This window comes from Folsomia candida, unplaced genomic scaffold, assembly GCF_002217175.1.
Source record: "Folsomia candida strain VU population unplaced genomic scaffold, ASM221717v1 Fcan01_Sc006, whole genome shotgun sequence".
Classification (NCBI taxonomy): Eukaryota; Metazoa; Arthropoda; class Collembola; order Entomobryomorpha; family Isotomidae; genus Folsomia; species Folsomia candida.
Window position 1 is genome coordinate 5889397 of NW_019091198.1, and position 14871 is coordinate 5904267.

The 14871-nt window shown below is 39.8% G+C and overlaps 1 protein-coding gene across 2 annotated transcripts in view; it reads left to right on the top strand.

The window, feature by feature from the left end:
- The window catches only part of LOC110851528 (ecdysone-induced protein 74EF), an 86901-nt gene that overhangs the window by 27454 nt on the left and 44576 nt on the right, over nucleotides 1–14871 (top strand). For both annotated transcript variants that reach the window (XM_022099343.2, XM_022099342.2), the window contains exons 2-4: nucleotides 6312–6678; nucleotides 8975–9971; nucleotides 13414–13527. In XM_022099343.2, coding sequence (XP_021955035.1) covers nucleotides 6556–6678; nucleotides 8975–9971; nucleotides 13414–13527 — 1234 coding nt within the window. In that variant the 5' untranslated portion in view covers nucleotides 6312–6555. The remainder of the gene's footprint in view (nucleotides 1–6311; nucleotides 6679–8974; nucleotides 9972–13413; nucleotides 13528–14871) is intronic.

Genomic DNA, 14871 nt, shown 5'->3' on the forward strand with positions numbered 1-14871 from the left:
CACCTTCTTTTCCTCTTTCAAATCTTCTCTCGGCAAGTATGTAATCACGTATTTGCAATGTGTGTCTCATGATGCATATTATTTTATTTGTCTAGTAAATTAAGTAAATTTGGGTGAATGTGAAAACCCTATTTGCTCTCTTAACTCGACCAGATTTATGTGTGTTTCTAAATTATGGAATGAATTACGAGCGAGTAAGTGTGTAATGTAATGTTATGACTTGTGATGAATGCTTCCGTACACAATCTATTGGACTGCGTAGCCAATATGCATAGTAAGTATATGTGATTACGTATACACTTCTCGACAAATTGAGGGTATACGTGCAATTTGAGACGAACTAATTATCAAAGAAGGGCAAATATTTAATCAAAAGATTTGTAAACAACTCAACTAATCACATTTTTATACACACTTATCCCATTTTTCTCCTTATCATGTCAATTCTCCAGTTGAACATTTAATTTCAAGTTGTTTTGGCAAATTGTAAAATGTAGTGATATTCTAATTTTAATTTTTCAATAAAATAATTACACCGTTCTTATAAATATGTATGTACATACATACAAAATATGTCTTGGCAAGGAAGATTTTTTACCGCATTAAAATAAAAAGGATATAAAAATGTGACCAAAAAGAAGAACAGGATATGCATCGTACACCTCAATTATTATTTTATCTTGTATACATGTCGTGCTTTGATTAGTGGTCAGAAGAGGTATGCTCTTTATTTATGGCATTGTCCGACCATCGTCGTTCGTGTATCACATACATTTGGTTGGATCCCAAACCACAAGCTCATTCATTTTTAGAACTTGGTTATTTTTCCTTTCATCTTGTCACTATCGTTAACCGCAGCCGCATGGCAGATCAACGTTGGTAGGTATTCCCCACGCCGTGGGACGAGATCATGATACATATTTTACGTTCTGATACAAGAGAGGCGTGTTGATATTTGAGGAACATGAATTGCAAATGAAATGATCTATGCGACCAATTACTCGCAAATAAGTATAAAAATATATACAGATAAAAATAGATAAAACATAATATCTTTTTTTATACGACCACACATTTGCATATTATAACCAATCTATTTCAAGAAATTGGACAACTCTTGAGCAAATTAATCTAATTGACCAAAAAGTTAAGAGTATATAATTTTCAAAGATTTCTTCTTCTTCTTTATCTCCCAAAATTTGTTATATATAAAATTAATACAATTTTATTGATACTTGTTATTCGCTACACATGCAAACTGATCGCTGCTCGTGACTCCCAAGGCTGATGAGAATGCGATGAGCATTCAATGATGAAAATCGCAAACGTTGAGTCTTGGGCTTGTTCAATGTTATTTCAATTACTGTGGCTGTGAAACTGCTACATAATGTATAGAATATACCGTGATTGAGCCCTTTGAAGTTTTTAGTATGTGCAAATAATGTACATACATATGCACGACTGGTAAACCATTGGAGTCGTCTTTTCACTTGAACTTAACATTTTATTTAGCCACTTAGTTGCGGAAGAGTGATGAAGGACGTGTATCATGACTTTTTAGTATAATACAAATTATGCATTTAAATGTGATCATCTCATGTTTTAAAGGGAAACAATTTGTACAATTGTATGTAGGCAGCTCTGTGTGCATTTAACAACATAATTTATCCTGAACACTGGGAAAACTACACATGTATTCGCAGTTGGTGAAAATGTACAAATTTATTTAGTAGCAGAGTTAAAATTGCCATGAATATGCTTTACACACATGTATCACGAAAAGAATTGATATGCTGAGTTTCCGTAAACAGTGATTAAGCATGACGAGTGGTGTTTGGATTATTCGAGGCATACGAAAACTGTGCGTATCGAACAGGAATCCACCTTGATTTTAACACTGAATTTTGTATAAATGGGCTGATAAAAGATGTGATACACGCTTTTAAAACTACTACACATGTAGAATGATTAGCATTCCGATATCGCCGGGACATAGGTATTGGCACATGTTAACTTGATACGGAGAGATACGTGGAGGTGTTGGTGACCTAGGATGCGGAATCGCGTCCTTCGACTTGTGTCAATTCTGTCAATACTTTTCTGCAAATGTGTGCGATGGTTGCCAATTGTGAGCTGTAAATTCTTTCAAATTTGTATCCTATTCTTTGACACAAAAATGTACGTCTCTATACATATACAGTTAAAAATCAGTATCAACTTATTGCTTTTCTAGTCATTGTTGTGACTAAATTATTGGAAAATGAGTGGAAAAATGAAATTTTGCTCATGTCGACAATCCATCTATGGCGTATCGATGGGATAAATGATATGAGGTCTTTTGTCGACGTCGGGTTGTTTCTCCCCACCCTCGCGTAAATCATGCACAAAGTCATACTTGGTGGCAGACCTGCCCATACTTAATCGACATTTTGTTTCTGAGCACATGTCGAGAGATGATTGCGAATATTGGTAATAATAAGATGCGAATACTGTTGTTCAATGCCGACGAGAATGGTAGTTGGTTGGGAGTATGAAGGTAAAGGTGAGTGTGGCCTCACCACGTTCACTCTCCGTCGAAGGCCACGTTGAAGGCTCACCATTATCTCAACAGCAGCGAATACAACTGATGATTCTGATTCACCAGCAGCAGCAAACGTCACTCTTTCTTACGTTGGATGAGATGCTGTGTGAGTATGTGTTCATGAGTTATTAATTATTGCCATGCCAATCCAATGAGGGCATTGTTGAACTTGTGCGCATTCTAAGGTCCCACCGACCAAGCAACCAAGGTCCATAGCCAAGGCCACTTCCTTACTCATTGTTATTACCAGCAGAGCACTACTCTCTTGAGCCATTAGTTGAGCAATGATTCAAGATTGTTGACTGCTGATGTTGCTTACTTTTTATGCACTTTTTACGACTCCATGTGCGTTCAAGAATTGGTAACCTTAACTGTTTGGAGTCAAAGTGAGTGAGATGATGTGAGATATACGTGATATGTATGCACATACGATAGTCAGCTTTTATGGACAAGTGTGTGTATACGATATATACATACATATATTTGTACTTATACTACTACATTTCCTAATAACACAACGTTGCACGAGTTAGTACGCAATGAATGAAGTGGAAGAATGTCAATTCTGAGAAACCTTAAAGACCTTACTTGGGAGTGTAGTTCAATGTTAAACAACTTCTTTTGAGATCAGGATCTTGAAAATTGTAAAGTAATTCTTAATTATAAACGTTGTGATGCTATTATTATTATTATTCCTGATGGAACAAGAGTCTTGAAAATATTGGCATGCAAACACAATTGTTTTAGGAAGCTGATACAAATTACTGACACGTGAAATTTGATAAAAATCGGGATATCGTAATGACATGACCTCGGAAGAATAATTGTTGCCAATGTTATTATAAGGAAAAAGTGTACAATTTGCGAACTGTACTATACGTATACTATACATCCATCCACCCATTTCCTATCAATATAAGCGTTAGTAAAGCTTAAAAAATGTTAAAATAAATCATAAATTATTGGCAGTTTTTTTTATAGATATTTTAGAAATTCGCTCAATATTGACAGGCCGTATTTTTTAAATCCCACGAGTAGAGCACACTGTTCATAATAACGTATCATCCTAACGTTGGTAAGGCCGGACGTTCGACTATATTTGCCGATTACAGTCTCATTGTTGGCAAAAAAAGAGCGACAGTTTTTGCGCACTATTACAAGTCTCTTCTTAAGGAACTGCTCGTGCAAAAGGTTGCAGCAGCGATGGCAAAGTTAGATATTACACGAAATGGCATGTGCTTAAGAGCCAGAGGAGTTTAAAAACTTGCTAGCACACACAAGGCAATGCGAATGATTCCCCCATAGGTACGAAGGGAAAGTGAGATGTGACCGATAGCGAGTGGTGCAAATCAGCTACATATTTACACACATACAGAGATAGCACGTTGTTGGTTGGCGAATTTCTTCCCTTGCATTGTTGTTCTTCACTTCCACTGCATCTGATGCACTTTGAGACGAAGGTGGTGTGGGGTCATTGCCTTCCTCTGGGGGTGCGTAGCTACCACGTGGTCGTTTAATGGTAACGAGCTGTGCATCTTGTTTTAAAAAATCCCGTGGTCATTATGCACATAAAACTGACTTGTGTAGAGAAGAGTTGACGAACTTTACAATGTGTGTGCCGTTTGGCATGTTGCACCTTCATTAACTCGCATTAATGCGATTTGCATACGTACACACACACTATGAGTGAGCAGAGCATAACAAATGTAATATGTATGCATTGGAACAATGTAATATGCAGTTCAACCATTGTTTATTAACTCAACTCTCAGTCTCAAACTGGATTTGATAAATTGCACTTTTGATGACTCAACATTAAAGATGCACGAGTGGGGGAAAGACAGGATCAAGTTGTAAAAAAAGTAGAAAGGTGACAGGTTACATTTCTATATGTTGAGAATCACACATGAAATTATTCTCTATTCCTTTCAAAAAGTCTCAATTTCTTTGATATCTACTGTTTTTACGGAATAGTAAAAAGTACACAACTTTTAATTTTTTTACGACTTCATAAAAATATAGGAAAGTTATTTAAGCACTTGTTGTGAAGAATTTATTGGAAGAGAGGTGTTTGAACTTTTACTATATCTCAAAGTTTCCACTATTCTGAACTCTACTTGTTCAAATTACCCGAATACTTACTTTCACTTTTGAAACTAGGATGCAAGTAATAATTCCTACCAACCGAAATTGCTAATAATTGCTCGTTACTGCAGTCAAGCGTGGGCATATCTGGCGAAAAACGAACCGTTTCATATGAATAATTTGATTTAATAATAATACTCACATGTACCGCGCGTTTGATTTCATAACGCTTTATTGAAAAGTCAATCACATCAACTGGCTGACGGTTTGTCACCTGCTTCGAAATTCATTCCCTGTTTGTCAGACTCCTTGTCATTGTGCAGTACGGCAATTATTATAAAAATTTCATTGTCACTTTGATTAGTTCACGTAAGAAGAAGTTCGAGATTCCAGGTCCTATTGTACCTTCATCATCACGCGTTGCAAATGATCTGCAAATGATCTATCATTTTTATGCAGCGTGACCAATTCCCGAGAATACAGTGGTGATGGGGTCGTTGACGCTGCTTAGGTTTTCTTGGGCATTACAAAATCAGGACATGCAATTCTTCAAATGGAAACTGATAGCTTTTCTATATAGAATAGGTTCCTATACATTCTATACCTTGGAAGAAACTTGGAGTCAACTTGATAAAAAAAATTCTCAAGTAATGACTTGCGAGATCCAGTTCACATTTCGAAAGGTCTCTGTGGGCATCGTATCGATCCGATATTTTCCTCTGAGCTACTTACTTTCACCGTGATACAGACAAAAGTTTCCATGATTAGATTAGAGGATTGGTTGACTTTTATCTAAGTTGATTCAAGTTGGGTTCCAAGGAAGAGAAACTGGAAACAATTTGAATTAGGTTTGATTTTTACTGATCATCAATGTGCGTGCATCGGGCGTAGGTTTCATGGTGATGGATGTTATTATTTTACGATGTGGTGGATGATCAAATGGAAATACAAATTGTTTAAAATTCGGTGAAACGGAATAAAAGATATGTTTATGAAATGCGAGATTGTGGTCAGAGCTATTAATTTGAACTTTGCAAAACAAACCTTTTGCGGTGGTACGTGGGTAGTATAAATAATAAGTAGTTAAGAAGGTGCTGGAACACGTGGCCGGCATTGATTGTACATAATCTATAATTATAAACTGCACAAAATTTTAAACCTGCACCTTGCAAATAAGTCTGTAGAGAGGAGGGGGTTCTGCGCGTGGTGAGGGGACGCGACGGCTAAATATTGTACACAATATTCAAACGCATACATGTGAGGAGGAAGTATTGAAATTATCGGATACCTTGTCCAAGTAGTTGGACCATTAATCAGAGCCCAGAAGAAGCACACGACGACCATGGGTTTGATTACTGGGCCAAGTTTTGATTATGAAATGTAAACTATTGAGTCGTGGATTCTTGGAAGGAGTCCATCGTCCATGCTAAGAGGGCAGGTGCAATGGTGGTGTGCCATGGTGTCATATATGCTTATTCGTCCCTGATGTGCTCACCTCTCTGGGAACAATATGTACGACGACATTCTGCAATTAATTATTATTAGCACACTTCACCTCCTCCTCAACCACCCCCTGTTTGCTGGGCTGCTAAATACTCACCACAAGTCGGTTCAGCTCGTAACAATCGTTTGTTTCTTTTTGTAGAACTCTTCGCCCGAGACCGGGATGTAAACCCAAAGCCAGCCAGTCTACCCTCTGATTCACCAATATGAAAGAAACCGATCAGGACGACAGCTCCGGGACCCTGCCGGAGTGACCACCCCTCATCCATCACAGTAAAAGGACAACAAGTATCCACTCCAAGCCAAGAGGGAGAGATAGAGAAGGATAACATCTTTGCTACGAGTGGGCGAGGCAAGAAATCAAAGTGGACATCAACATAGAAGCGATGTCCTTGTCGTGTTCTGGAGCCCCGCGTGGGTTTCAGGACTCTGACGACATGGCCTTCATCGACGAGGACTTGCTCTGGTGCTCTGACAACGACAGCAAACTCATGGACCTCTCCTGCCTCGTAAGTTCTTGAAAATCAGTATATTTTTATATAAAATAATCAAAATCTTTGAGCATTATTCATGGCGTGGGTCGCTTTGAGACGACGTGAGATGAGACCAAACGCCTCGTGGTGCAAATAGATTTCAGTCCACGTTGCGCCCTCTCGCCTCAGTTGAGCAAAATGTAGCCGTAGTTCACCAGCGGCGAGAGAGAGAGCGCTGGTGGTGCAGTCACAAAGCGTTGGCGTGGGGCATGTCTCAACTTCTCGTGGCACTCGATACCGTATAAAACTTTGTATTTAAAATACTGATAGATTCGTAATTCGTCCAAAATAAATCGGTATTAGGTTCCCGTTGGTTAGTATGCGTTCGATCTCGTTTTTTCGATATTTTAGTTTTTTCACAGATGATCTTGCCAGAAGAATTTCATTTTTTGCTACTGAATGAGGCATGGGTTTCTCAGATAAGGAGATGGACTCTTCGAGCCATGTTTATGAGTCAATAAAAACTGAAAAGCATTTCCCAAATTAACAAGGACACTTTCTTCTGGCATTAATTTTGTCACATTAATAGCAGGGCATAAAAAACTTTTCCTGGGATGGGCAGATTTTTTTATTTATGTATGTACGAGATAAAACTTATAATCGAAGTAGTGGGTGGCATATTCACTATTAATAAATAGTTGTTGACTGCCTAGTTGATCTTATAGTTTGTAAAAATAGAGTATTTTTAGCAAGTTTTTAATAAACTGACAAACTTTATTGCTTTTTTTGTCCTCATAATCACACGAGTAAAATTAGCTGAAAACATTCGGATCAGAAAATTAAACTAAATTATGTATGTATTTATTATTATTTAGATAGGGATATAAAATAGCAGAAAATAGGGAGAGTTATTGTTTATGGATGTACAAATGAGAAAAACTTGATTGTTTTTTAATTGGTGTCAAGCTGCTTTCGATCTCGATTGCGAACGTCATCAGGACGGAAAATATTATAAATCCTAAAGCAGAATTTTTTTATGCCATACATACAACATATGTATCTCAAAAAATACTTGGATTTTCAAAATTACTGATAAAATATATTTGGACATTGCTAAATAAAAATATATATTTTTATTTCAAGTATTGAAATAATTAGTTTTGCATGCAATTTGACAAAATTTGTTTAAAACCATGAAAATTCTAATCGCTTGATATTTTTATAATGATATGACATTCTTGCTCAGTATAAAAGAAATACTAGAAACACCTGGAAATATATTATTCGTTTATATTAACCGTTTTCGTGAGAGTGCATATAAAAAATCATTTACGCGACACGCTTTTTCGGTTCCAGGCGAGTTTTCGGAGTTAAGCCGAGAGTGTCGTAATAAAATTTTGACGTTTTACGTCGAATAATTAATATTTCATGTGGTGGTTGGAGGTGGAAACTTCTCCAGCTAATTGCCCTTTTAGGACGCCTAAATTGAATCATAAATGTTTAGAAAGGGTGACACGCTTTCTCAAAAGTAGGAAAACCACGCAAGGTTTTGTACCGCATAGCAGTTGACAGTGAAAACAAGTAGAAATACATAGGAGAAAGTGGGCATGGGCCGTCAAAACTCAATCCTTTCACCGTCTCAACTTCAACGCAGAACTCCACCTCGTATCTTTTCATAGGCAGGAGTTTAACTTTATGAAAACATTTTATGTCAAACTGGAAAATGTTGCGAGCTTTAATTTAGTTTTTAATAAAGCACAAATTATTTCCTTCCATAAAGGAATTCTGCTAATGCACGGGGAAGGTTTTACAGATGAGAGAGCTTTTTAAGTTGTTCGCCAAGTTGGGATATATTTTTGCAAACTCATTAACAACTGACATAGTAAAGCCTTACAATTCTTATTATTATGAATATTTCGCAAACTATGATTCCTAAGCCGGCATGATTTAATTACTTGCATGTAGAAGAAATATTTTGTTCAACCTGAATGACTTTGTTTTTTTTATAAATTTTGCCAATTTTTGATCCACAGTAATTTTACAGTTTGAATTGCCTGCTAGCAAATGTTAGAAGACAATGTACATGTATTTTAGTTCTACGGTTGTAAATCAACCAAACATAACGAATTATATGCAACAATATTACTATGTACAGGACGTATGTATTTCAAACTCTACTACTTACTACACATGTATATTTGACCTTGCGGTGTCTTTATGTTCAGGTTCATGTCACCAATTATGATATTTCTGTGTGAAATTACTTCACAATTAATAATTCAATCCCAATGTATAACATAAACTAACTTGTTCTTGTTGTTGATAATTTCAGGAGGGTGGTCCAGGAGGAGGAGGAGGTCTCGTCTCGAGCAGCACCGGCTTCACCAGTGCAGGCGGCGGTGGAGGGAACAATCACGGGTCCAGCAACAGTAGTCACCATCCTTTGGGCCCATTCCCCTCCAACCACCACCACAGTCACCATCATCTTCGCTTCCCCAATGTGACCAACAATACCGTGAGCTCTACAAGTGGACCTGTCGTCAGTTCAAGCTCATCCCCACCATCCAGCGTCTCCCCCCAAGCCGCGTCATCCGCACCCGCCTTCAACTTCATGAACAATGGAGGAGGCGGCGGCGGTGGCGGTGGTGGAACTGGTCACCCCGAGTCTGGAGATGCACCCGAACTCCCCACGCTCTCCCAATTATCGCAGGCAGATCTGAACGGTCTCGTTTCCACGCTGGATGACGACGATGACGATTGGGTCAAGCAATTGGGTGACGAACCGTTCGAGCTGGACCCACTTTTAGATGAAATCCTAGAACCAAATCGGGCGACAAATCATCCCAATCACCCGTCCAACAACAGCAACAACAACGGGATAAGCCACAGCAGTAACAACAATCAAAGCCAACAAGGCCAACAGCAGCAACAGCAGCAGCAGCAGCATCAACAGCAACCGACCGGTCAAAATGGTCACTTTGGGAACAATCCTCATCACCACCAATCCCTCCAGCAATTCCTGGCATACAGTCAGCAGAATCAACAGCAACAGAATAGCAACGGGACCAATGGCATAGAGATGGAGTCATCGCGACTTCAGAACGTACCACGAAGGCGTAAGAAGCCTCCAGATTCTAAAATGGGGATGGAAATCAGCTTAGAAGAAGCAGTCCCAAGTATTCTTCATCTCGCTCGAGCCTCTACTTCGAACAATAACCCGAGCAGCGGAGGAGGAAAGATGGGATCCATCTTGGCAAATACGCTGTGTGGACCTCATAATGGACAACACAATAAGGCAAACATCGCAGCAGCCAACCCAATACTTGCAGGTAGGACACCAGAGTTGCAAATAACGATTTTTCTCGCTAAGCAATACATAAGCCTGCGCCCTACGCGGAGTAAGTTCAACAGGCAAATGTTTGGCCGTGACATGGACTCAGAAAACAAAATTTATATGATGACGAAATCAAACCCAAGCCTTGGCCAACGAGAAGAGGCTTGTGAACCATGGAATGATGGGATGGATCAATTTCCATGGAATGAAAGAACCCCCACTTTACAGCAGCAGCACCACCACTCCTGCCTCCTCCAGGCCTTGATGTGATGTACTGCTTCACAAACAACTCAATTTCCTAATCCTCCTCTCTTGAAAACTCACTCATCATATAGAGTGAAAGCATGAAATGTAAACCCTGGATGGATAGCTTTCAATTTGATTAACCAGCAGGATAGCGTCAATAATGGGGCATACCTACGTATCCAGTTGCACTTCCAACTCCAAAATCATGCCATGCCATTCATTGCAACTTGCTTTTCCAGGATGCACACGGGTTTAGAAAATGCACCAAAGCTTAGAAAAGTCGAAAATCTCGTAACAATTTCAAAACTACATGTACTGAATTCTCAAATAGATTTCCTTTAATTTTTTTTAAAAAGAGGTTTCTCCTAAATTTACAAAAACCAGGATTCCAGCAACCGGAGCTGGCAATATGTTCGTACGTAGTATGTATGTAGTTCGGGTCATGCACGATTAGGGCTTACAAATGCCGAGTTTGAAGTTTTGCAATCCGTGAAGTAAATTCTAAGTTGAATTTGTAGGGTTTTTAAAAAGAGGCCTTTTAGTTGAGGATTTAAATGTCAGGGATTATGAAAAGCATCTCAAAAGTGAAAGCATCTGAGAGAGAGTACGTTGGTTATGTACAAGCACGTTGACAGTAAGTACACGGCAGGGAAAACACCGAATCGGAGAAGAACACTTTATGAACACACACTGTCAAAGGAGAGCATCACTCCTTCATCAAATCAAATCCCTTTTGTTTTCTCTCTGGTTTATTATGCGTCAAATTCTCTCCTGTCTCTCGTCCTTGCTTTCTCTCTCGTGTTTCACCATCCAAGGTAGCAGACAGAGCAGTGTATATACTTTAAAACGAAATTGTGTTCATGGGATGTTGGTTAATAAGGTAGAAAATCCCACCGGGGGAGAAGAACCCGATATCTAGCCGTACATTCTGTACACTCGATCCTTCCCATAGAAATAGTTTGACGTCCGTCCACTGCGTTAGAAATTTGAGAGTAGCATGTCTGGATTTAAGCCTTAGAGTGTTTCATCACCAACTTAATGTGAAACAAGTCTGAGAGAATTAAAGTAATGGAAGATCAAAAGAAGTGAACCCTGACCTTTCCTCGCATATACTTTTGCTTTCTCTCCTCTTGATCCCTCTTCAGGCTTGTTAAGTGCTTTATGTACCGTTGATGTGTATATAAGTATGGCCTTGGGAGAAAATTCAACTTTCACCACTTGTTCATGTTTCAACAACCGAACCATTCGTCCCTGATTCTCTCCTCTTTCTCTTTCTCTCTCTCTCTCTCTGTTTTTCCTGCCCTTCCACTGTCCTTGAGCGGAGAAAGTTCCATGGCCATGAGAATTTCAGCGAATGAAAGCTTTGAGGTAGGTAGGGGACAGAAATAGACTCCTTTTCATCTCCCATCATCCAATCCTCTCACAGAAGCTCTCATGTCATTGCATTAAATGTTGAACATGCTCGCTCAGGAAAATTGCTTGTTCCAACAATCCGCAGCATTACGGCGACGACGACGACGAGGACGACGCCGACGGATGGGTTGAGAGGAGTTTGGAGTTTGAGGCCTTGGGCTGCTCCATCCAATCGTGCACAGACCAAACGTTCTCCGACGCTTGCCTATTACATGCAGAAAACTACACAATATGGAAAATTCTCATTATTATGTCATTCAATTTTTTTATCAGACTAAATTGTAGACAACATTTTCTCTGGTGATGCAGAAAAAAACTTTTAGGTTGGTGGTCTCAGGAGTTGGTTGGGATGTATCGGTGGAGTGGAAAGTTTGCAAAGTTTGCTTTTCGTTTGAGATCTAAATCCAACAACTTTTGAGCTTATTTTCTTCATCCGGAGGAAATGGTTGCTTGTTAGTACATGAAAGTTCCTTGATACATACTAACAAGAAAGTTAAGAAGGAGGAGATATAGGAGCGCGTCAGGCAGCACGGAATCTTATCCAGACAGGGAGACTTATTTGTTTCAGCTCCATAGCTATTAAAATTCTCCACTTGAACTGGGAAGGGCCATGGCAAGGATATACGTATACGTAGCATTTTATATCTATGTCTCTCTCTTTAGTCTTATGCAATACCTATGGACGTACCTATAGCCGAAAATCAAAGAGCGGACTGTAGCAGCAGTTGCTAATCATTCATTATATATGCCATGAATATTATTTCTCGTTTCTGCGTATTTTCTTTTGACATCTCTCCCATTTTCTCCCATCACGGAATCTGCCTCCCCCATCAGAATTCTGCTCATGAACTTTCCCTCCTAATTCCGGTTGCATAAGTGACGGCTTCCATCTTGCAAATAGGGAGTCGTTTCGTTGGGGTAGGGTTGGGACAGGTCAGGGACGCCATTGGTCTCTGCTGCTTATACCTCCCCGTTCGCTTCTCTGGTCTTGCACAACTTTCTTCTCACACGACCCAGTCCATCGACTTTCTCATCCGGCGGCGCAGTTCCCTTTCCGTTTCTTAACTTCATCCACCGTATTATGGCCTCTCTCTCTTTATTATATTCCTCCTTCATGCAGTCCCCCGAGTGTCCCACAGAAATTGATCGGCCTCTCACTCCACTCATACATAATGAATTTAGGATGGAATGGCGAAAACTTATGCTAGTTTATGCCCAGAGGAAATGTGTCGTAACAAGGACTGTTAGTAATTGTTCACTCTAAAATTGAATCTCCGTCCATTCGTCCGTCCGTCAGCCGGACTTGCTTGCTTGCTTGCTTGCTTGCTTGCTCCGTGCTCTGTGTACGACAAATGCAAAGAGACGCATTCTCGAGCACGTCTGCGCCTAAATTGAGATTATTACGAAACCTAAGCGTCCTCGTCTCTCTCTGCTTTTGTGCCAGGCATGAAATTTCGGAAGGAATGACTTTCCGTCGCCTCCCAAAACTTTGTAGTCAAATATTTATTTTACACCCGTCTCTAATAAGGCCCCCTGCTTGCCCATTACTCTAAAACGGTCATTAATGGTAATGACAATGACCGCGTTTTGTTGTTGTTGCATAACACTCGAGCCGAGCTGGTTGTGCCAATGACCGGAAAGTTTGTACGTACGTACGATGTGTAAAAGTTCGAAACAAATTCTCGTGTATTTTTGTTACGCGAAAAAAAGCCCGGTGGTCAGGCATAATGATTTTGACGATGGACGAGAATGATGATGAATGGTTGATTGACTTGCAGAAAAACTGGCCGCTCCAATGGGACAAGTTTGTACGGGACGTCATGGTGCATGCGAGATGGGACAACAGCAGCAGCAGCCGCAGCCCAGACAAATCTCTCACCCAGAAATTAAAGGTTAGTCATTTACTATTATACTCCCACTTTTCTAGGTTTTCATTCCATGCGTCGTTTTCAAGTTTACTCCTGTCACGTTGCCAGCATGTGGAGAGAAGTCTACTTTTGTTTTCTTTGTTTGAGATTTACCTATTTCAAAGTGAGAAAGTTACTTCATTCCTCTACTCACTTTCTGTTAGGGTCCATACTTTCTACGTGGTGTGAGCTAACGTAACCTGACTCTGTGCATATGCTGCAATCCTGCTGGCAACCTGGAGTTAATTTGAAAATGAAGCATGGTTTTGGCATAAATTCTCATCTCGCGGAAAATTCACTTTCGGGTAAATTCGCATTTGCATCACAATGACATTGAATGACCAAATCAAATTCGATGGGATAGGTCGTCATCTCCATACCCGCTGTAATCCTTTATTGAGGCTGTCCAGTTTTTAAATCCGATTTTGCATACTCTGCGCCCAAGGGATTATATATACTGGAAGGTATTTTGCCCATTTATGAGAAATCCGATTTGGGCCTCCTCCAAGGTTTTGACGTCGTCGAATAAAACGGCGTCGTCTAAATTTTGCAACTGCATTGCATAAAAGTCTTGGGAAAGAAGAAAAGTGTTGATGGAGGAAAAGTTTGCAGAGTGTGAAAGTCGTTTGGGTGCAAGGGGCATGAGTTTTATAGCGAGACATTTTGCCACTGGTGGTGTTGGCGAGGATGGAGTTGAGCTCGTAATAAGAAGAACGTGTTCCGCAGTAAATAAATAAATATTCCAGGTCAACAGCGTCTCTATTACCTACCGCAAACATGTTTCGAGACTCGGCAACACTAGGCGTGTTAGTTTAGTTAACAGCAGCAGCAAAATCCGTAGTGATCACTTGGGTCGACACAGCACTAAATCAATTTCGCCTCAGCTTCAGGAGCAATGCAGTATGTGGCACAGTCCTTCCGGGCTATTTTTGATTTTCTATATGCCAGCATTATTTTCAGCCTGAGTGGCTTGGCGTCAGATTCATCCGAAACAAACATCTGCAATGGTGGGCAAATTTATAGGCTTACCTTGCTATTTGCTTTGGCGGATTAGATACGCGGAATGGTGTTGAGCATTTGCTGAAATCAGGGCCATGGGACCCATTTATTTCATTTTCTACGGTACTTGTCAGATACGGTACTTGTCAGATACTCGCTCTTGGTTCCCGAATTCCCGAAACTAAACTAATCTCAACTTGAGACTCTCTAAACTATTTCAGAGCACTTGTCCGCAATGGAATTAACGCGTGTTTGTCGTTCTGACAGATTTTGATATATTGTACAAGATTTGCACAAGATACGGAAATCAGTGTTCCGAATTTGTGCTTC